This window comes from Narcine bancroftii, chromosome 4, assembly GCF_036971445.1.
Source record: "Narcine bancroftii isolate sNarBan1 chromosome 4, sNarBan1.hap1, whole genome shotgun sequence".
NCBI lineage: Eukaryota > Metazoa > Chordata > Chondrichthyes > Torpediniformes > Narcinidae > Narcine > Narcine bancroftii.
The window spans coordinates 202,258,638-202,283,496 of NC_091472.1; the positions used below are offsets into that span (position 1 = coordinate 202,258,638).

General features: G+C 39.7%; 1 protein-coding gene across 1 annotated transcript in view; it reads left to right on the top strand.

Moving 5' to 3' along the window:
• Window positions 1-24,859, top strand: part of rab35b (RAB35, member RAS oncogene family b) — a 98,782-nt gene that overhangs the window by 24,148 nt on the left and 49,775 nt on the right. Inside the window, exons 2-3 of the mRNA XM_069933660.1 lie at window positions 4,436-4,486; window positions 6,566-6,689. Of these exons, the coding sequence (XP_069789761.1) occupies window positions 4,436-4,486; window positions 6,566-6,689 (175 nt within the window). The remainder of the gene's footprint in view (window positions 1-4,435; window positions 4,487-6,565; window positions 6,690-24,859) is intronic.

A 24,859-nucleotide genomic window follows, 5' to 3' on the forward strand; every position in this document is an offset into this window, starting at 1 on the left:
CTCTCTGGCAGCCTGGATGCAGGTTTGGACCCCTCTCCATGCTGGGCCAACATCGTCAGTGTGACGATGGATGGACCCCCCGGCAGCCTGGACCCGCTCCAGAGCTTCGCGTGAGAACGGGTCTCCAAGGAAGGTGTGTCGCTATGCACCGGCGAGCACAAAGACATGCTAACACGGTCATGCTTGTGTCCCCCAGCTCCCTGTGCTCGGCCACACTACCAGCGATGCTCAGCGCAGCACTCCCGTAGGCTTCCTGGAGCAATGCCAGGGAGGTAGTGGCGGCACCATCTTGTGCCACTGGATGCACTGAGGACGCTGCCGCTTCACACAACCTTGCCGGAGAAGTACGCTGGGGCTTCGAATCCATCTGAAATTGATCTTGAGGCTTCAGTTCTTCAGTAGGCCCAGATTCTTCCTTTATTCCAATACTTTAAAATTTAGTTTTTTTATTTGTTGTACTCTTCCTCTTCTTGCTTCTTTCATTCTCAGAATGTAAAAAAAACATTCCCTTAATTATTCAGATATATATCAGTTCATTAATTTTGGGTTTTAAACTGGCCAGTTGGGGAGAGATGACTTCCCACGTTTTCACCCTACACCATCTTGCCACACCCCCCTTTTTTCCTTCAAGATGTTAGCATTTTGCTAAATAACTTCTCAATCCAGAAAAATTGGCCTTGCCCAAATTTAGAAACTTTACTTTTATCTTTGATTCACTGCCTTGATTTTGTCTCCTTATCTCCATCCTTATCTCCATTGATACAGAAGTTAAAATACTTCATTAAATCAACTTTCCATTTGCTACGTATAAGTTTCACTTGATGCATAATTCCTCCCAAGGGGAAAATACAACCTCCATTACAATGTTAAATCATGATTTATTCATTTTATCCATGATCTCCACTCTGGGAATCCTTCCTGATCATTGAAGTCATTCCATCCTTGGTCACAACAGTGATATTTTCCTGTGAATCTTGAACAAAATTTTTGGTTTTCAATCCTGATTCTTTTGCAACTATCTCTCTGTTCTGTCCCAGGCGATTTCAACTTTATAAGTTTGTGCCTAGAATACCTCAGCAGGGAAAAAGGCCTTCGGCCCATCCATTCTGGGCCAAACTATTATTCTGCCTTGTCTGAATAACTTGTGCCGGGACTATAGCCCTCCATACCTCGCCCATCCAAATGTTTCTTAAATTTCAAAATACATGCACCACTTCAGATGGCAGCTTGTTCCACACTTGCTATGCAAAGGTTCCCCGAAACATCTCATCTTTCGCCCTTAACCCATGTCCTATAGTTCTTGTCACATCTAGCCTCGGTGAAAAAAGCCAGCTTGCATTTACTCCATCTATTCGCTCATAATTTTATATACTTATATCAAAACTCTCTTCATTCTTCTATGCTGCAGTCACCTTTCCCTGTGACTCAATTCATCAGGTCCTGACAACATCCTACTAAATCTTGTTTGCACTCCTTCAACCTTACTGATATCTTTCCTGTAGTTAGGTGACCAAAACTGCACACAAAACTCCAAATTTGGCCTCACCAATGGCCACAACTTCACCATAACATCTCAACTTCTGTACTCATTATTTTGATTTATGAAGACCAATATGCCAAAAGCTCTCTTTGCAACCCTAACCACTTTCAGGGAATTCTGTATCTGCATTTCCACATTTCTCTCTCCTGCATTTCTCAGTGTCCAACAATTTACTGCACGTGTCCTACCATGGTTTGTCCTCCCAAAGAGCAACACCTCAAACTTGCCTGCATTAAATTCCATCTGCCATTTTGCAATCCATTTTTCCAGCTGGTTCAGACCCCTCTGCAACCTTTGAAAGCCTTTCTCGCTGTTCGCTACGCCAGCCATTCTCACCAGGAATCTGGCCCTCCCCTGGACGGCACAGCACATTCAAATAAAAGCCTTGCTTTCTTTTCACCTTACCTTGCATTAATAGTTTTTTTTTGTTTATGTAGTAAATAGGAGAGGGGTACAGAAGAAATGAAAACATGACTGCTTCACAGGGAAGGGGCCCATAAACTTAGAGCAAAGTCCTAAAGGGCCATAGCTAAAAAAGGTTGAGAATGGCTGGATTACACTTTCAATCTTTGTGTCATTTGGAAACTTTCTGAACCGATTTACCAACTTATCATCCAGATCATTGATATGGACGACAAACAGCAATGGACCCAGCATCGATCCCTGAGGCACACCATTAGTCACAGGCCCTCAGTCAGAGAAACAATCATCCATCACCACTCTCTGTCATCTCCTGCAATATATAATCCATTTGATTACTTTATCCTGAATACTGAGTGACTGAATCTTCCTGACTAACCTCCCATGTCAAAGGCCTGACTAATGTCCATGTAGGCAACATACAGATCTGTCCTTCAAAAACTTTTCTGGCAACCTCCTTGAAAGACTCTTAAGTCTAGTTAAACATGAACTACCAGCCACAAATTCATATCAACTATCCCTAATCAGCCCCATTCTATTCAAATGTTTGTACATACCAATCTCTCAGAATACCCGCTGTTCATTCGAATTGTGTCATATACATTTGTGTGAAGAATGCTGACTTAGGCCATTACCTTTAATCTCCAATGTTTTATTAATTTATCTGCTTTTTAATTTCACAATTATCGACCAATCTTATTCTACCTTTTATAGTTTGAAATCATTACTCATTTTTACTTCCTTTAACTTGTCCACTCATTTTTCGAGATTTATTGTCAGAGTACATGCATGACATCACATACAACCCTGAGATTCTTTTTACTGTGGATGAGGCAGAATTACCACTTATTGGTAGTAAAAAAAAACTGCACTCAGCGTGCACATGTAAACAAATAAAGAACTGTAAACATACTGCAATGCGGAGAGGAAAAAAAATCAATAAAGTGCAAAGTAAGAGTCCTTAAATGAGTCCCTGATGGAGTTTATTTGTTGTTGAGAAGTCTGATGGTGGAGGGGTAGCAGCTGTTCCTGAACCTGGTGGCGCAAGTCTTGTGGCACTGAGATCTCTTTCCTGATGGCAGCAGTGAGAACAGAGCATGTGCTGGGTGGTGTGGATCCTTGATGATTGCTGATGCTCTCTGATGGCAGCGTTCCCTGCAGATGTTCTCAATAGTAAGGAGGGTTTTGCCTATGATGTCCTGGGCTGTGTCCACTACCTTGAGGAGGGCTTTGTGCTCAGGAGTATTGGTGTCCCCATACCAGACAGTAGTATCTTACCCCTTCATCTGTTGCCCTTTACCTTAACTATATTGGTCCATCTTGCTTCTATCTCTACTCCTTTCTCAGACCCTGATTAAATGATGGTCCATGTGGAGCCTATCTTAGCACTGTTGTTCCTTCCTGTTCTTGGCCTAAAGTTAGTGTGGAATGAATTGGAAATATACTTTCCCACAAACATTGATGGGATCAGGTTTTCTGGTCTCTCATCAGACTTAAAAAATAATTATTCTTCTATGCTTAGTCATAGAACCTTCAAACGCGAATACTTTATAAAAGATGACAGCGATTCTACTGCATTCCTCAGTGCCTTACTATTTACTGTGCACGTCCCACCATAGTTTGTCCTTCCAAAAAGCAACACTTCAAACTTGTCTGCATTAAATTTCATCTTCCATTTTGGAGCCAATTTTTTCAGCTGGTCTAGATCCCTCTGCAAGCTTTGAAAGCCTTTCTTGCTGTCCACTATGCCAGCCATTCTCTCCGGGGGCCATATGGCACTCCCCTGGATGCCACAGCACATGCAAATAAAAGCCTTGTTTTCTTTTCACCTTGCCTTACATCAATGGTTTTTTTTAGTTTATGTAGTAGTTAGGAGAGAGGTAAGGAAGAAATGAAAACTTGACTGCTTCATAGGGAAGAGGGCCCATAAACTTTGAGCAAAGATACCTCGCTGATTTTGCTTTGTTTCTGAAGGCATACATTTGCAGCTGAGGAAGTTGGCTAATGTTTTGATCTAATAATTTCAAAAATTGTGCTTCTTTCAAAGCTCCAACCAGTCACGTACTTACCTTTGATATCCATTTTCTTTTATTTGAATATTTACTGCAGATGCTGTATGTCAGTGTGGGACTGACCTGCATTATCTGTTGTCCATGTCTAAATTTCTCTACCTCTTCACACTGCTTGACCCGTAGAAGTGGTTTAAAACTTAAACTTTCCTGAGATATTCTTTAAGCGCTTGGCACTAATGCTGAAGGGTTATTCGGGTTACACTTCATATATGTGGCAATATTTGCAGTTGTGTATTAAACTTGCAGACTTTCTACAATTCTTCCCTGGTTATATTTCGGTGCAAAGTTACTATAAATAGTCAATTTCTATTTGAAAAAATCACTGTTGTGGAGTTGCTTTTTATTCTGCATAATATGCTATTTAATAGAAAATACATTTCTTGATTGTTCTTCTGTGTTACAGGTGTAGGGAAAAGTAGTCTCCTACTACGATTTGCAGATAACACATTTTCAGGTAAGCATACTTGATTTCATACCATCTTTAAAATGCAATGCTCCAGTCCTGAGTGGACAGGAATTTTCCTTTTGCAGTGTTGCAATTTTTCAATTTCCTTTTGGGTTGATCTGTTGTCTGCCCTTTGCTTTTCATCAACTGTAACACAGTGGTACTCTTGGCTCCTGATTCAGATCATTGCTTCAAGCTTCACACCAGAAACGAGTTTCCACTTCAGCTCATCAATCCAGTGCAGCCTTGAAATACTTCACTTTTGCCCCCTCCAAAAAAATTTGTGCTACCATTATTCTTCCTTTAAATCCTAAAAAATAATTATTCCTTAAACATTGTCACTTAAGCAGATTATCTGGTTGTTATTACATTACTCTTTATAGAATCCTACTCTGTGCAAATTAGTTCTCATTTCCTACGTCGCAATACTACAAGGATAAAAGTTGTTTTATTCATTGTTAAGAATTAAGATTCTCTCACATTATAAATCACTATTCCAAATTTTTCAACTTAATGTTGTTCAGAAAGTTGTAATATTCTTGTAAATATTATTTTCCTTTTTTTCTATTAATTTCTAGACCTGTTATCCTGAACCTTCATAATTTCAGTTTTAAGTATAAGTTTTTGTAGGAGTTGCTCTCACATTAAATTCAAACAGTTTTGGGAGTTTGAAATGTCCTCACCATTGCAATGAAAGGAACATAACACAGGGTGTTTTTGGTTTTTAAAGTGCTCTGGTCACAAGAGAGTAATAAATGTCAGAAGCCTAGCCCTCCATAATTAGTATATGCAGCACTTAACTTTCTGATACAATGAGTTAACTTTATTAATGGTGCATGATAGGTGTTCATAATGTTTGGGCTGTTGCCTGGCACCTTCACTCGTGCTTGGAATATTGTAAACCTATTAAATGTACATTAATTCTCCAGTTATTGGTTGCAGTTGGATATCAACATAAGCCTACTGCACTGTCCTCCCATATGTATTTTTACAAATAAGTATGTTTAATCTAAAGGTGTGTATTCCTGGTGATTGTGCCTTTTGGCCAGTACCTTTTATTATCCCTTCTCTTTCCCTTTGTCCCACAGAAGGACATTTGTCACTCTGCAGAGAAGAAAGGGGTGGGGGGGGGGGGGAGGAAATGGGTGGTAACTTGCTCTTACAACATAACTATTCTTATTATGTGCTTTCCTTTCCCTTGCATACTGATTTGATGCTTGTGGGAATGTTTGTTGTGATTTCTTGGCTCAAATAGCATGCTGTTAATGCTGAACTACTTCTCAAAACTGCCACATGGGAATTTGTGATGCATTATAGTTGTAACTGTCCAAAGAGAGATAGAAGTTTTGCCCTGTTGGCATTTCCTCATGATCCTTCAGATAATGAGCATTTTCTGATGTGGGAAAGAGTGGCAGATGCTTTTCTCCTCTTCCAACCAATACATGAGCCTGATGCAAAAATTGTACATCCGTCTGTTTTGTCCCAGTCAATGTGGTACATGGCCTTGAAATGCCAGCTTCATTTATAAAAGCAGAAAATACTAGAAATGGTCTGAGTCAGATGCAAGAAGGAAAGGGTTAAGATTTCAGGTCAATGATCATTCAATGAAAGGCCCAACCTGATGTGTAAGCAGTTTTTCTCTCCCCTGATGCTACCTGACCAAAATATTTCCAGCATCTCCCATTATCTTTGGAAATCTGCCACATCTATGGAGGGAGGATGTTCCAAATCAAATTGGGTTATTTTGAATATTATTTTAATGGGGAAAAGAATGCTGATGTTTAAATGTGGAAAAACTCGTCACAGTCTGGAGAGGCAAGGTTTATGCTCGAATGTAGTGAGTAATTCCTCCACTCAGCTTGTGTTAATCCTCAAACTGTTTTTCCCAGTTAGAGCATTGGTCCAGTAAACCAGGAGTCACAAGTTCATTCCTGTGGGGGGGGGCCCTCATTTCTGTAAAGGGTGCTGGACAAAGTGGTGACTCTCTGTCTTCCTTACAATAGACAGTTAAAGAATTTCAGGTATGTTACATTCTAGCATTATGTGACAATAATTGAACCTTTTCCTTTTTTTTACCCTTGTCCATAGGCAGCTACATTACAACGATAGGGGTGGATTTTAAGATAAGAACTGTGGAAATCAACGGTGAGAAAGTTAAGTTGCAGATCTGGGACACGGCTGGGCAAGAACGATTTCGAACCATCACCTCCACGTGAGTCCTTTTCCCAACCCAGTCAGTTTTATGGACCTATTCTATTAACCCTCATGCAGATTTTGTGTTGATGGGGATGGCTATTTGGTGAAAAATCGACTGCTTGGTTGCTATTTGGATGTTATAGCTCGGGATTATAGGAGGCATTCATTAATGTGACCTCAGAAGGTTGAATTTATTTACAGAAAGCCCCAAGGAATTCCATTGACACAACTATTGGTATGTCAGATTGTATAAATTGAACATGCCTGTTTCCAAATAGAAGCAGTTGGTTAAAATGTACATTTCAGTGTTTCTGTCATGTAAAAGAATGCAAAGATGGGTCCTGTTCGGAATCTCGTCCTTTAAAGAGTGGTGAGAATGACTGAATTGCACAATGCCTTTTTTTAATATAAAAGCTTAAAGGTTTACCTTCAAGGCTGGAGTTTTGAGACCACATTTAGCTCTGGGTTTTTGGACCTCTTCTCACCATTGCACACCATTCAGGAATCATAATCAAAACATAAAAGTGACTTTGAGCTGCAAAATCACAATTCTTCTGCTCAGAAGGAAAAGAAATTGTTGATGTTAATTGCTGGCAAATCTTTAGAAGGAGATCATGTACAGTAATGAGAGGCTGGCAGATTAGAGGGTCATATGCAAAATTAATTCCTCTGATTCCAAACGTCCATTTTCACTTAATTCCATAGTTGTGCTCACAAAACCATTGTGAAAACTAGGCTTCAGGTTCTAGAGTTTCACTTGTGAGCCCTTTGGCATTGCAGCTTATGAAAGGCTTGGTTTCACACAGATTTGAAGATGTTTACAAATCATTGAAAAATTAATATTGAGCGAAAGGCTAAAGATAGAGGAAAATTTAATTCCACAAAGGATTGTGATGGTTGATGAAGCCATCTCTTCAATTCAGACTTTTGACTTTTCAGCCAAATAATGCAGTCAGGAATCATATTTTAACAATTTAAAGCCCCTACTGGGAAAGTAGTGACTAATGGTCAAATCTCAACAACTTTTGGATTGACTAGATCAAGTAGATAAGGTTGTCCACTGTCATCAGCTTTATTTGTTTTAGCAATTAAACCCTTTGCTGAATTAATAAAACAGGATTTAAAGATAAAGGGTATTTAAAATGAATCAGGAAGAGCATACAATAAGTTTGTTAGTGGATGATGTTTTGATTTATTTAACAGATCCGTTAAATTCATTGCAACAACTTAAATTTAGATTAAAGGAGAAGTATCCAGTTATAAAATTAATTGGGGGAAAAAAGTGAAATTATGCCTTTAGTAAAAATGGGATTATGTAAAATGTAAGAAACTAATTGATTTTAAATGGCCAGTTATGTATTCATGTGGAAGCAGAATTAAAAAATGTATTTAAATTAAATTATTCTCCATTATTAAAAAGAATTAAAGAAGATTTGGAAAGGTGGAATGTGTTACCTAATACTTAAATTGTGTTAAGATTAATGTTTTTCCTTGAATACAATATCTTTTCTAATAGATTCCCATAGCAATTCCTCAAAAATTCTTTAAAGAATTAAATGCATGTGTTAGGAAATTTTTATGGAAAGGAAAGATGGCAAGAGTTATTTGGATAAATTAACATGGAATTACGATTCAGGAGGTATGCAGCTTCCTAATTTTATGTGTTATAAAGCAGCCCAGTTGTCTTGTTAATGTAACGTATGATTTAAATAAAATTCCAGCTTGGATGTATATTGAACTTAGTGAAATAGGGGAACCAAACCTACAAGATTTTATTTATAAATGGAATTCAAGGTTGTTAATAATGAATAGAGCAACTCCCATATTGAAGCATTTAATTAAGCTTTGGAATAAGGTTGATAAAGAAATTGGGGGGAGAAGGTTTATTGTCTGGAAAAAACATTATTCCAGAATAGATTGATTCAGTTTCCCATGGGAAATAACTTTTTTAAAGATTTGGCTGTGTCAAGGAATTAAGAAAATAGAAGTTTTGAAGCAAGAAAATTTATTTCTTTTAATAGAATGAAGGAGAAGTTCAAGATATCTGAAAATACTAGATTTTGTTATTAGGTTATGGAATTTCTATGTGAAAATGTTGATCAAGAGCCATTATTACCAGTAGAGATGGATTTAGAATTATTGTTATGTAATGGAAACTAAAAGAAATTTATTTCAATTATACAAAACCCGAAAAATAGGATTTAATAAATAAAGACAAAGATAGGAAGTAGATTTGAATAAACAAATAGATGAATGAGATTGGATTGAGATATGTAGAGAAAATATGAAAAGTACAATACATGTGAGACATAGAATGGTCCGATAATAGCGGCCCATGCACGGAGACGCAGGCCAGCCCACAAAATGGCCAATGAATATGGTGACTGTGCGGACCTGGGGGTGACACCGATTGAAGTACTTGGTGACCTCCTGCATGGCAGGAGGATGGGAACTATGGTGGGAACGCTGGCCGATCCTCGGCCAGCCCTTGGACCAGAAGATGACGGATCAAGCAGAGCCAGCAACCACCTACGTGATCTTACTCAGGCTCCCAATGTTTTGGGTTTCACAGCCACATACGTGGTTCGAGCAGGCTGAGGCTCAGTTTCAGCTTCAACACATTGCCGACGGCACCTGCTACTTCTACGTTATGAGCACTCTCTATCAAGACACAGCGGCAAGGGTCGTAGACTTCCTACAGCAGCCTCCAGAGCAAGGCAAATAAGTGGCTCTCAAAGAGCTGTTAACCCGCATTTTTGGGCTCTCTCGGCACATGCGTATTGTCTGATTGCTGCATATGGCCGGATTAGGGAACAGGGGCCTGTAATGAGCGAGGTGCTCGCTTTGATAAAGAGCCACAAGCCTTGACTGCTCTTTGACTTGATCTTTCTGGAGCAGCTGCCCAAGGATATACGGCTCTTGCTCACGGACGAGGACTTCAGCGACCCTCGGAGGTCCAGGTGAATGTTCGCTGGAGAATGAAGAACACCAGCGCCGTCGTAGACCACATCAGCAAGCCCCACACACAGCCACCTGCGAGATAAAGACCAGCGGAGAGGCAAGTTAATACCCGGGACAGTTCTGCTACTATCATCAGCGATGTGGTTCAGAGGCCCGTCGATGCTGCCCACCCTGTGGGTTTCTGGGAAATGTCCTGGCCAACTGTTGTTGATAGCTGCAGCGGTTGATCCATGTGATAGCCTCCTCTATGTTTGGGATTCCTTGTCAACCAGGTGATTGACAAGTGTCCTACCACCTGCAGGCTTTGACACCCACAACGGCAAGCAGAGTCCAGCACTGAAGGCAGCCAACAGCTCCCCATTCAGACTTTTGGTACCCGCGCTATCCCCCTTCAGTTTGGCAGCAGCCATTTTACGTGGACCTTCACCCTCGCAGCAGTGATTCTGCCTCTGGGGGAAGCCAAGACTCCTGTCTCCCACCTGGACTCTAATGCTTTCAGACAATGAATTCGCCTGCATCCTGGTGGAGTTCCCTCGATAGTGATGCCACATTTCTCCATGGTCGAGCCAAAGCATGGGGTAAGGCATCACATTCTGAGCGAGGGCCTCCCACTCCATGCCAGAGCATGCTAGCTGCCTCCCGAAAAGCTCAGCCTAGCAAAGGAGGAGTTTAAGAAAATGGAAGATCTGGGGATTGTATGGCGCTCCAACAGTCCCCGGGCTTCCCCCTTCCACATGGTGCCAAAAACAGCCGGGTGGGGGGGGAGGGTGATGCGGTGAGGCCATGTCGCGACTACCGCTGCCTTAACAAGGCCACCACCTCCGACAGATATCCCGTGCCCCACATCCAAGACCACTGTCAACCTGCACAGGGCACGGGTGTTTTACAAAATGGACCTTATCTGAGGGTACCACCAAATCCCAGTTCACCCCTAGGACATCCCCAAGACCACGATTATAACCTCTTTGGCTTGTTTTAATTCCTCTGCATGTCCTTCGGCTTAAAAGACGCAACACAAACTTTCCAGCTGCTGATGGTTGCAGTCGGCCGGGATCTCCCATTTGCTTTCATCTGTTTGGACGATGTCCTCATTGCTAGCTGTAGCTGAAAAGACCACGCTGCCAACCTGAGACAACTGTGCATCCAGTTGAGTGAGCTTGGGCTGACAATAAGCCCCGTGAAGTACCAATTCGGCCTGGACACTATTGTCTTCCTATTGGCCTCCATAAGCAGGTCAGCCAGTGGGCCAAAACAGACACAGGGGTACACCCGAGAAGGTTGATGTGGTTCGGCGCTTCGCCAAGCCACGAACAGTAAAAGGGCTACAGGAATTTTACCACAGATTCATACCGGCAACAGCATGCATCATGCACCCCCTCTTCACACTGATGGTGGGCAAGACAAAGGACATTACCTGAGACGATGAGTCTTCCAGGGTATTCGAGAATGCCAAAGATGCTCTGGCCAACACTACCCTCTTGGTATATCCCAGATCTGAGGCACCTACCACTCTGGCAGTCGATGCCTCCAGCACAGCGGTAGGAGGAATCCTGGAACTGGTCATTGAAGGCCAGTGGCAACCCTTGGCCTTTTTCTGCAGGCACCTCCCCCCTCCCCCACCCCGCCAGAGTACTAATACAGCACTTACGACCAAGAATTATTGGCGCTGTACCCAGCGGTAAGACATTTCTGTTCCCTTTTGGAAGGTTGGTAATTCAAGTTCTTCACCGATCACAAGACGCTGACCTATGCTTTCCAAATGGTATCGGACCCCAACAACAGAGACACTTGTCCTACATCCAAATTTACCACAGACATACAGCGCATCAAGGGGAAAAGCAATGTGGCAGCCGACGCTCCGTCATCCCATGATCGAGTCAGACCACGCTCTGTCCTAAGGGTTGAACTACATGGCCCTCGCCAAAGCACAGAAGCAGGACCCTGAGATCCCTGCTTGTATGACAGTCGTTTACAGTCTCAGGGTGGAAGACGTCCCTGTTGGCCCAGGTAACCTGACACTGCTGTGCGACATCTCTACCTGCAGCCCCCGCCCCATTGTTCCAGCCACATGGAGGTGCCAGGTTTACAACATCATCCACAATCTGGCACATCCCACAATCCAAGCCATGGTCAAGATGGTGGCTAGCAGGTTTGTCTGCATGGCCTCCATAAGCAGGTCAGCCAGTGGGCCAAAACCTCCAAAGTTCAGACTCACACAAGGGTGCCCACACAGACCTTTCAACCAGTGTGACGCAGGTTCAGCCACGTACATATTGACATAGTGGGACCACTACCAGATTCCCGTGGGGCGAGATACCTCTTGACCATGGTTGACCACTTCCAAAGGTGGCCTGAGGCAATCCTGCTGGCTGATACCACCATAGAAACCTGCACCAGGGCACTCATGGTCACTTGGGTGTCCCAGAGTACCTAACCTCGTACAGGGGGCACAATTTACCTCTGAGCAGCACTGGCTAACTTCCTGAGGATGCAGCTCCACCACACTCAGGCCAATGGGTGGGTTGAGTGGTTGAGCAGTTTCACAGGCACCTGAAGGCAGCCTTGATGGCCCGGCTCAAGGGTCCCAACTGGGTGGATGAACTGCCTTGGGTCCTGCTGGGGATTCGCACTGGGCCGAAGGAAGACTTTAACACCTCAGAGGCGAAGATGGTCTGAGGCGTAGCTTTAACCATTCTGGGAGAGTTTCTGGCCCCCGACAAAGGCCCTGAAGATCCCGCAGCCACCTTTGAGAACTTGCGGCAAAAACTGGGGTCCCTGGTCCCACAACAACCCCCACCACACGGGCAGCCCAAACATAATAGAAAGTCATCAGTATGTGTTTGTGCAAAGGGGCGGACACCGACCATCCCAACAATGACCCGACAAGGGGCCCTACAGGATTATCAGGGACAATGGCTCCACTTTTATCCTCCACATCGGTGGTAAGGAGGAGACCCCCCCCCCCCCCCCCGAAACCAGCATATCTGTACTGCAACCAACTTCTCCCCCACGACTCAAGGGCAGACTGCCCAAGTCAGTAATTGCCAGTCTGGGGGTGGGTGGTGTCATCTAGCACCCCGCACACGGAGACATGGACTGGCCCACAAAATGGCCAATGAACGCAGGAACTGCGAGGAGCTGGGGGGTGACACCAAGTGACCTCCTGCACGGCAGGAAGATAGGAACTGTGGTGGAAATGCCGGCCAATCCCAGGCCGGTGCTCTGATGGCACGGGGCCCTATATAAATTCGACGGCCAGTGCAATAAACTAGTCTTGATTTCAAGGCATGAACACTGCACAATATTTTATTCATCAGTTACATTTAACACCATTCAAGTTTTAAAAATTTTTTTTGAATCAGACTTTTATCAGATTTATGTTTTAGATGTGGAGAGGAAATTGGTACATTTTTGCATTCTACTTGGCAGTGTCCTAGAGTTAAACCTTTTTAGTTGGAAATGGGTAAATTATTGGAACGAATATTAAATTCCCACAGGATCCGATGTTGTTTTTATTGGGTGATGTTTAGAATATTGTACCTTAGTTGAAAATGAATATGTATAAAATTAAGTTTGTTCAAATTGCTTTAGAAATAGCAAGAAAATGTATTGCCATAACTTGGAAGTCTGATACGGATTTGGGTATAGAAAGTCCAGAAACCACTTGAAAAAATTACTTGTAATTTAATGTATATTTTGGAAGATATGCAACCCTAATTTACAAAATATGAGTGTTAATATTTAAATAGAGCTCTGACATTCCCTTTCTCCTTAAGGTCTCAGTATACTATAAGAAACTTTAAAGTAATAGGCACCCCTGTTGAGGATCTCTTGACCTTTTTTTTTCTTCCCTTTTTTCTTTTCTTTAGTAAGGGATATATTGGGGGGGGGGGGGGTCCTTGCTTTATTTACTTTTTAAATGCCACATAGATTTGAATTCTTTTTAATCGTGTGGATTTTTCTGTGGTTCTAAATTTATAATTAAAATTTTTAAAACACAACCATTTTTAAAAATTTTTAGCACGATAACAGGGCTTTTCCATCCCACGATTCGTGCCACCCAAATGCCCCAATTAACCTTCAATCCCTGTATATTTTGAAGGGTGGGAGGAAACCAGAGCACCACGCAGGTGACAGGATAAATGCTGTGACAGATTATGTTGTACAGGTACACAATCCTTTATTTGGACATATAAAATCCGGAAAACTCCAAAATCCAGCAAGTGGGGAGTGAGGTGGCAGCGCGAGTTGGGCATGCGAGAGACCAGCAGGGAGAGACCGGCAGCATGAGTCGGGTGGTCGAGAGACTGGCAGCGCGAGTCAGGCGGTCGAGAGACCAGCAGCGCGAGTCGGGTAGGTGGGGGGGGTTGGGGGAGACAGCAGGGCGACTGGAGGGGGTGTGGGTGGATACGGTATCACAATTCAGGTGGGCTTTCTGAAATTTCGGAACGCGCTGTCCCCCAAGGATTCCGGATAAAGGATTGTGTACCTGTATTTTGTATTGTATTTAGATATGTTTTAAAGGAGATAAATGGTGGCGTTTTTTTTTAAGTATAGGTCACATATAAACACTTCAAAACAGATCTCATTTAAAATACTGGAGCTCTGCTCAAGCTAGTCAGGCCGGTTCTGAGTGACTTTGCAAAGGCTTTGGGGAGTGCCCAAGGGACTTCACTAATGGATTGTTGTTTTGAAAAGCAACTGATGAAAGAACTCAGAGGATTAGGTTCGGAGCTGCAGGCTGTCTGAGGGCAGTTTGCTGTTCTAGGAGGGTCATTTGGTTTTGCAAGCAGAGAGAGTCAGGTTTTTTTTTCTCAGAGAGAGAGAGGAGAGAGTTCAGCAGCAGCAGCTGGGACTGGAACATGACAGGCTAGTGGAAAACCCCCATTTGGAAGATGGGTGGTGAGTTCTTAGTTCAGCCTGGTCAAAGCCCTTGTGGTCCATACAAGAGGAGAGGACTGGCTGCCTAATGTTTCACTTGGAATAAGAGAAACAAAAAGGAACTCTGTGGTGACCTGAAAGAAAGAGGTTATCATCTGGAAAACCCTGATGGGGCAAGTTTCTTCAGCAAGACACTAACGTGGCTGATAAGAAGGAATCAGTTGTGGGTGTCCAACGAGCAACAAATCTCTCTCCGAAAATCAACAGAACCTTCCTGAGCAGTAACCATTTACCTTTCAAGCGCCAAACCCTGATGAACTTCATAAATGTTAAATTCTGTGCACAGTATAAGAATTGCCTGCAACCAGTGAACTTGGAGAAGTGAGATTGGACTGTGACTTTTCTAAACTTACATACACATGCGCTTAGAATTAGAAGGGGGTTAAGTTAGGTTAGTTAATAGTGATAAGATAAAGTTTCATGTTTAAAGATAATTAAAAGCAACTTTTGTTGAAATAACCATTTATCTTGGTGACTATCTATTGCTGCTGGGTTTTGGGGTCCTCTGGGCTCTTAACAATGTACAAACTACTTACAGGCGGGGAGATTCAAAGCCAGGTCGCTGGCACTGTACTGGAGTTGTGCTAACCACTACACTAACCATTATTTTTGAACACCTTGCCATTGGACATTTTCCCTCTAAATGTAGCTCGGTGCTTTGATCCCATTGCTGTTTAATATACTGAGCTTCTGGGGATCTGTGTGTCATTTAATTAATGTGTTAATGACATGTGACCCTTCACTGGAGTGAATGGGATCTTCATGTGTCAGAAGTAACTCTTGTCTATACTTGTGGTACATGAAAATGGGAGCAGCAGAAGTCTATTTGCTGCCTCAAGCTCATTCTGCCAGCTGAGATTTTCAGATTGACACCACCACTTGTGTGAGGAATCAATTGGATGAGCTTGAATTTTACGATAGTACTGGACTCTGACAAGCTGAGCATGAACTTCCTCTTGTTCATTTGTAGTTTCCTGAAACTAACAGGCACATATATTGCGGCCTTTTGTGTTTTAAAGAAACTAGGGTTGAAATAAACTTTCCAGAGTTACAGGAAGCATTCTGTCACTTGTGTGGGTGAGCAACATGCGTTCAATAGTGTGGAGAACCCAGTCGAATATGTTGAAACACTTTTGTGTATTTGTTTTTCTTATGTGGTCTTCTGAGGATTGCTCTCTGATCTCTGATCCTGTAGCCAGTTTATTGTATAATTGTGCTTGATTGTTGCAGGTAATCTTTGATTTACCTGTAATTTTAGAAGCAGTTAATTTGAGGAGTATGTTATGGAGAAGTTTACCATTCACAGGAATAAACCATCCTGCCATGTCTGCAAGGTGTTGTCAGACTTAATTTGGTTATAATACATTGTGGTTTAGCTTCAATATATGAGATCATTTCCTTTGGTATTCTTGCTTAGGACAAGAGGCAGGAAATTAACTGCAGAATGAGTCTTTCTACCCTGTTGCTGCCTGTATTATTTTGTTCATTCTCTGCACTCACCTTTGTCAGACCCTCTGACCAGATTTTTAATTTTGCTCTTCTGCCCCCAATAATATTTTAGTTACTCCAGGCTAAGATTTAGTAAACATGGTGTTTTAACAATCATCTTGTTTCAGGATGAGAAAAAAATCTGAAAGTTATTCACAATCCGTCAGAATTAATAGAAAGAATTGTCCTTTTAAATTGAGTTGAAACTTGAGGACTTCCAATCCTGTTTTGAAAAATAGTTTGTTTACATGTGTGACTATGGTGATTTAAATCGATGTTTCTCTTGACTGGAGAACCTGGTAGGAAGCGCCTGGCCCCTTAATGAAAGGATTTCTATTGTGTATACTTGTTGCTTTCACCACTCACAATGACCCTTGTATGTTGAAGGTTCATAAAATGGCACTTGAAATTTAGTTGGATTGGTAGAATTTGTGCTAAAATAACCTTGTTCATTACTCCTTAATATCCAGCTCTCGTGATCAATAATCTTTTGTTGCCACTTGTAGCTTTGTAACGAGCCACTGATATTAAATAGAAAATTATAGAAATATTTTATCTGAATTCCAATTTTGTTTAGTCTGCACAGACATTTGACTGCATATAATCCCATGAAGATAAGAAAGGAATTTTTACGCATATTATTTGAAATCTGTTTTGTCTTTTACCTGAATGCAGCTCTCAAACTTGGGCTTTAAAAAATCTATTGACCTCCATGCTTTGATCAGATATTTTTCTCAAACCTGTCTTGTATTCTGACCTTACCCCATCCTTGCTCTTTGCCACCAGCACAAAGGAAGTATTTCTGCACAAATAATGAATGTGCATTTTTGGTAGTTTACTTTTCAAAGCACCGTACAAGCAATTAGGAATTGAATAAATAAATGCATCTTTTTCTTCATGCTCATCTTTCATGGCTAATTTGTTCTTGAGTAAGGACAAAGAATAGGGAAGTAAGGTTTTAGATGGGGAAGTAAGAATTTCAACAGGATCATTCATAATAAATGGATATGCTGAAGCATTTCACAGCCAAAGTAGTACTTTTTAAATTTATTTGTTGTGGTAATATACCAAAAATTGCAGATTGCCTGCAGAAAAAAAGGCTTACAAATCAGAATGAAAGGAATAATGTGATTAGCCATTTTGGTGATAATTAAACATTATCCTGGTTGTATCTTTTGTAAGGTCTGAGTTTTGGTTAGAGCAGAGTTGTGAGATCCATGTAACACTCCATGTTACATTATAAGGCCCATCCATCCTATCCTTGGCCCATCCCTTCACAAGCTAAGATGAACACGGTGCCTTGTAGCTTTTCAGCTTTAGGCACCGTGTGCCAGGGCAAGGACTTGGAGGTGAGTGCTTGCCCAGGACAAACGCCTCCCTCTGGGTCCCGCGCCACTGAGCCTGGCAGAGTGCGAGGCATGACAGCCAGGGGATGCCCCGCAGTGGTCTGTTCCAAGACTCTGCTCACTGGCTGTTGTCCTTATGGATCCTTTGCCCACCAAGTTTGCTGCTGCAGACCACTAGGGAAACTGTTTCATGCGCTCTGTCACAGCTGCCAGCCCCTGCTGCCAGACTGACGTGTGCTATTTGCCCATAGCTGGAGTCTTTTTCAGGTACTGATGGCTGGGTGAGCTGAGCTCAGGGATTTGAAGTCAGAGTGACCTTCTCCTAGCCTTTGCCTAAAGAGGTAAAACCTGCAAGGCAGCAGGTGGTTTGAATTCAGAGTTTACCATCTCTCAGCCTTTGCCCACAAGCCAGCAAGTGGGATCCAAGACAGGTCTTCCAGAAGGCCCCAATGCAGCTGCAGGATGCTGCTGACTCCCCAGTGTTGATCCAGTCCAGGCTGGCAATGGCAAAGATGTCACTGGGCTGGTGGGGCCGGGCAGGGGCGACTTACGGGCGGCTGGCGGCGGCGGTCCCGGCCAGCTGGCTAATCCACCTGTTTTTCACTTGTTCTGGAATTGGGTTAAAATTCACTGCTCATCACTTCTGCAAGTTTACTGAGCCATGACCAAATGAATAAGAGTAGAAAATATGTTCAAAATTGGCTTTGCAGATAAATCAGATTTAAAATAAATCCCCGCAAAGGATAAATCTGTAATTGTAATGAATGGCTGAAATATCACTACCTGTATAAACTCAGGGATCATTGGTGAGAACAATTGGTAAAAGACATATATTTGCAGTTTGCTTTGTAGTTGAATAAGATGTTTCTGCTTTGAAACGTTTTCTATTAATGAGGCTGTTGGTAGTCGGCCTTCTAGACTGTCATATGTTGCACACAGATGTGGCTGTTGTACAGAAAGCTCACTATTCAGGTGATCATGGAGAAAAAAATATTGTATCAATCTGTATTTATGGCTGCTAGGACATAACAAATCCTGCAAAGATGTGACAATATCTTGACGCACAGCATTATGTTCAACTTGCTATAGTAGAAATCCAAAAATCCACATGCCAAAAATCATGACCACCTGAGAATCCGGTCTTTTTAAATTTTTTAAATTTAGCGGGCTTTTGTAAGTGCCTCAGATGCACAGCAGCAGCGAGCGACCATGCTTGTTGACTTCATTTTTCTTAAAACTGCTCGCTTTGACAAATCAAGCTGCATTTGCTAATGAATAAACTATCAAAATTTACATGTTTGTCTATTCTTTATTCCTGCTTAAATCTGAATTTTAAAAGTACTGACCAAGAATCTGGATCAGCCCAATCCCTGAGCAGTCCGGATATTCAGATCATTCCTGAGGACTGTTTTCTCTTATGCACCCATATTTAACTGTTGGTTAGATCCAGTAAATTGGTAGGTGAAAACATTTATTATTAGCTTGCTCTTTTTACCTTATCAATTGGGAGTGAAGAACATTTTGATGTGGTTTTTTTTAAATATTTCAACACTTGTTAAGTGTTAAGGCACTTTAATTTTCCATAATGGTTTCAAAGGCACTCCCAGTTGTAGACATCCGCTGGTGAAAACCACACTTCTCCAGTGACAGGAAGTCCAGTCTCCGTGAAGGAACCACATTCTGCTGAGGCCAGCCAGCCTCCAGATGAATCTCTAAGTTTTTACTTTCATTTCCATGCTGGGGGGAAATGCTGAGTATTTGGATTAGTAAAGAAGGTTCTTTTCATACTAAAATAAAGGAGACAATTTGCTTTGTTTTATTATTAAACTTTATTTATTCATTCAAAAAACAAATAATATATGACATATACAGCAATTAAACATGAAAATGAACATTATATATATATATATATATATATATAAAGAAAATATCCCCCCTGAAACCAACTCTCCGAAGGAGAGCCATAAAAAAGAAAAAAGAAAGAATATTTAAAAAAGTTAAATATACATATTAAAATCTAATCAATATAAATTGAAATGTAAATATTCTGAGTATTACAACCACTTATTAATAAAAAATTATAATTATCACGCCAAACATAAGTAATTTTTTCCATTATTAAACAATATTTCATCTCATTATGCCATCTATTAATATCAATCATATTTGTATCTTTCCACATACTAGCAATACATTTTTTTTGCTACAGATTAAGCTAAATATACAAAAGCAAGCTGGAACTTATCTAATCCCAAGCCTTTCAGAGGTTGCAAACTACCCAATAAAAATACTGTTGGATCTAAAACTATTTTAATCTTATACAGGTATTCTAAAAACGATTGAATTTTCTTCCAAAAAGATTGTATATTTATACATGACCAAACAGCATGAAAAAAAGTTCCAACAGTATCACCACATCTAAAACACAAATCTGATTCATTAAAACCATATTTTTTAATTTTTCAGGTGTCAAATATAATTGATGTAAAAAATTGTAATTGATCATTGCATAACGTTCATTTATCAATCTAGTTACACTATCATAATAGATATCTAACCAATCCTCTTCAGAAAAAATAAAACCAATATCCGCTTCCCATTTAATTTTAGATCTATCCCAACCCTTTTTATCCATACCATCCTGTAATATTTGATACATAAATGAAATATAACCCTTCTTTGGTACCTTCATAAGAGAAGTCTCAAATTTAGTAATTTTAGGTAAAATCATATCTCTACCAAACATACATTTTACCAAAGATCGAATTTGATAATAAAGAAATAAAGAATTCTTATCAATACCAAAATTTTCCCTCATCTGATTTTTTTTTTCAAAACTTTATTTATTAATTTTAACATATGAAGAAAGTAAGTAATTCACATACAGAAAAAATACAAAATAAAGTAATACAAGTACAAAGTAACATAGTTAATACAATACCAATCTTGGCATCTCCCCCTAACAACTAAAAACTAAGACTAAAAAAAAAACTATTTTTAACCCCTAAACCCCCCTCCCCACCCCCACGATAAAGAGTGAAGAATTAATACTATTAGTATAATTTAAAAAAAATATATATATCTTTAAAAAAGATCGATATATATATAAAAAAACAAAAAAAATATTAATTAAGTATTAATTATTGATCCAAAAAAATTTTATTATATAAGAATATATATGAAAAAACAGAAACAAAAAGAACTTAAACGAAAAAAAAAACTAATAATTAAAAAAAACTAAAAAAAAATAAAACATATATATAGAAAAAATATATAATAAAAAAAGTTTTTTTAAAGAAAAAAAATGATTAATTCAAACTTATTTAAATTGTATCTAATCAATAAATGGGGTCGACTTTAACTCATAAAAAGACATCTTATCTTGTATAGAAAAAGATATTCTTTCCATAACCAAACAAAACTTCATCTCTGAATACCACCTATCTAAAGACAATACATTTCTATTCTTCCAAGTAATCGCTGTACATTTCTTGGCCACTGCCAGCGCTAAGTAAATAAAAAAGATCTAGTAATTATCTAATTCTAAATCAATCAACGGTTACATATTCCCTAATAAAAATATATCAGGGTCTAATACAATATGAAGATTATATAGATTATTAAATACAAATTGAATACCTTTCCAAAATTGTTGTAACCGATCACACAACCAAACAGCATGTAAAAATACCAGAAACCTGATCACAACGAAAACAAAAATCTGACTTACTAAAACCAAATTTTTTTAATTTTTCGGGTGTTAAATATAATATAAAACTATAATTAATCATTGCCAATCTAGCATTAATCAATTTTTGAACACTATTACGGCAGATTTCAGACCAATCTTCTTCAGTTATTGTTAAACTTAAATCTTTTTCCCATTTCATTTTATCTTTATCCCAATCTATTTTACTTTCACTTTCCAACAAAATACGATAGAAACCTGATTTATAACCCTTTTTTGGAAATGAGAGCACATATTTCTTAAAATCAGTTTCAGACAGTAAATTCTTTTGACGACCGCATACCTGTTTTACAAAAGATCTTAACTGATAATACACAAATATAGAATAACCACTTATATCAAATCTCTTTTGCAATTCTACAAAAGAACAAAAATTACCTTCTAAAAAACAGTCAGATAAATTATGTATTCCTTTCTCCTCCCATTGCAAAATAGTATTAGATACCGTGAAAGGAACAAGTTGATTATTATATAATGGTAATCTTCCCGACCACTTATTTTTCAATCCCATTTTATGTAATTTACTTGTCCATAAATTCATTAAATGTTTCAATATTGGTACATCATGAGTTCGTAACAAATTTTTATTCCATCGAAATAAAAATTAATTCGAAAATTTTTCAGAAATAACTGCCAATATAATCTGTGCCCAACTAGGCGTATCTTGTGTGGTCATTAATGCCCTAAGAAATCTAAATTGAGCTGCTTCATAATAAAATTGAAAGTTAGGTAGCCGTAACCCTCCAAATTGAAAATCCCACATCAATTTTTTCAACGCCACCCTAGGAAATTTTCCTTTCCACAAAAAATCCCTAATTACTTTATATAAATCCTTAAAAAATCTTTTTTGTAAACCACAAGGAATTGATTGAAATAAATATTGTATACGAGGAAAAATATTCATTTTTATAGTATTAATTCTTCCTAATAAACCCAAAGGTAAATCTTTCCATTTAACTAAATCTTCTTCATTAAAGGAAGATAATTAAGTGAATATAAATTTTGGTAGTTAGTATTAACATTAATTCCCAAATATTTAATTTGTTTTATCCACTTCAAATTCGTAATATTTCTAAACATTGAATAATCATCTTTACTAATTGATAAAATTTCACTTTTAGTCCAATTAACCTTATAACCAGATAATTGACCATAAATCTCTAAGGAATCTTGAAGTTCTGGCAGAGAAACATCAGGATCCACCAAATACAGCAAAACGTCATCCGCAAATAAATTTATTTTATAATCTTCATTCAAGACTCTCATACCTTTGATACTATCATTCTGACATATTAATTGTGCTAGAGGTTCAATAACTAAAGCAAACAAGGCGGGTGATAATGGACATCCTTGTCTAGTAGATCTTGTTAAATTAAAGGATTCTGAAAGCAAACCATTAGTAACAACTCTAGCTTTCGGACCATTATACAGAGCCCTAATCATACCCTCATCTGATTAAAAGATAAAAACTTACCCTCTTTAAAACAATCTCCCAAATTTTCCATACCTTTAAATCTCCAATGCAATAAACTTTGATTATGTATTGAAAAAGAAATAAGTTGATTATTATACAACAGAGACAATTTGCTTTGTATCAGACAAAAAGGGAAAACATTATGCACCTGCATTGACCACTTCTGTTGTAATGTTAGAACATTGGTTGAGAGTGCAAGGTGAAAGGTTTAATGGGAACATTGGGGGGGGGGGGGGTGAGAGGGGGAAGAGCTTCTGTACTCAAGGTGGTGAGAGTGTGGAATGAACCTTCTGTGGAGGTGGTTCATTTTCAACATTTAAGATTCCCTTAGGTACACGGATGGGGGGGTTATGGTCCAGATGCAGGTCGAAGGGACTTGGCGGAATGTATACTCCCTTTCACACTTGCAAGTGATCCCAGGAGTTAAACGCCAATCACCCTTTAGAGTGTCTAGTGCAAAAGCAAAATCAGCTCAACGCTGGTGTCAGATGGCATCATTTCACACTGGGGATTGACGGCCTCGACCCCTAGTACAATCCCCGGTATCTGCAGACTCCAGCGTTGCAATCAGGCAAGTGTGAAATGGATAATTGTATTCTGGGATTGAAATGACCCAAGTTTTTGCACGAGTACAGGAACGTGAAGGAAGAAAAGATTAAAATGAAGGTATGAACTTTGCAGTGGGAAAGTCGCAGTGGGGATGAGAGAAAGAGAGGCAATAAATAGCAATGGAGGACAATTTTTGAACAGTGTGGGAAACTTGGTAGCGCTATAGCACACAATTTATGAAGACCATGGGGGAAAAAGCAATGGCGGACATGACTTCCAAGAATGCAGAGACACCCTTCCATGAATGCTCTGTGCACGCAATCAGGCATACTGCTCTATGATCTAACATAGCATCCATGTGGATACAGCCAGCTCCCATAAATAGCAGTGTATCTTTTGTATGGTCTAAAAGCTGGAGCACCAGACAGAACACTTTTAGAAATCATACTAGATGTAAAATGTAGTTTTCCAGCATGCTTTACTGTTATCTAACCAAAAAGGACCCCGCGTAGTAATGCACTGGAAATGTTGCCCTGAATTTCTGAGCTAACATATCTAAAGTAGGGCTTGCACCAGGAATTTTCTGATTCTGAACGCAGGTATGCGCTGTGGACTGAGCCACAGCTAACCTGCTTATTACATTTGAGTGATTACAAATTGTGCTCATCTCGTATCTATCTTGTGTCTAGAAAAATGCCCGTGCATTGGGATCTGATCTGAATTTAGATTTTTAGCTGTTGGAGCTGAAAGCCTGAAATTAACATTGGTTGGAGTATGTCTGAACCTGCTGGTGTTGTATTTTTTTTTTGTCATTTCATTTTGAAATGCAGGTCTATTCCTGCTGCAAGGATAAATATAGCAATGTAATCTGGTCATGTTACCCCATATAAGTGCTGGCCATGCAGTACAATATCTTTAATACAGTGTTGAACTAAAGGGCTTCTTACCAAGAGAAGCAATAAGGCATCAGGCAGGAACTGGTGGTGACTGAAGAAAATCTCAAAGAATTAAACACAAGATAATCATAGAACAGAAAAGCAAACCTTGGTTCATTCAGAAAGATCCTGTTTTATTGTGTTTTATTTTTTTAATTGAAATATTTTTTTTGTAACTCTCATTTTAATGCCTAATGTGTTGATCATTCTGCTTTAAATTTTTACTCAGTCTTAGTTGCACATTTTATTTGTTTGAATTTGTGTTAACTTGTGTTTTGCTATTTTGGCCTGGATTTACCCTCTTCCATTTCTGTAACTGTTCCTCTTTGTCAGAGGAATTTTCAAGACAGAAATCTATTGCTATTACTTGTAAATCTGACCCAGGACAATAAGGATTGACTTCTCTGCACCTCAGCAACCAGAGATGAAATTTTGTTTGATTGCAATTTCATCTTGTTTTGTTTTACTTCTTTTTCAAAACTACTAAATTTTAGAACACTTTCAATTTCATTTATAGCTATTTCAACTGATTTTGGCAAACGGGTTTCACCCATTAGTTCTGTGTGCGTATGGAAAACCTGTAAGTATAATTTGACTAAGTCTGTATGTGACTTGTAAGCTGCTTTCTCAAATTCTAGTTTGAGGCCAGCAAATTTGGCTGAGTTTCCCAATCCAAGTCCATGCATCACTGCAACACTCAGTCAGCAGAGATTGACGGGACAGGACTAGATGAGTGGGAATTGG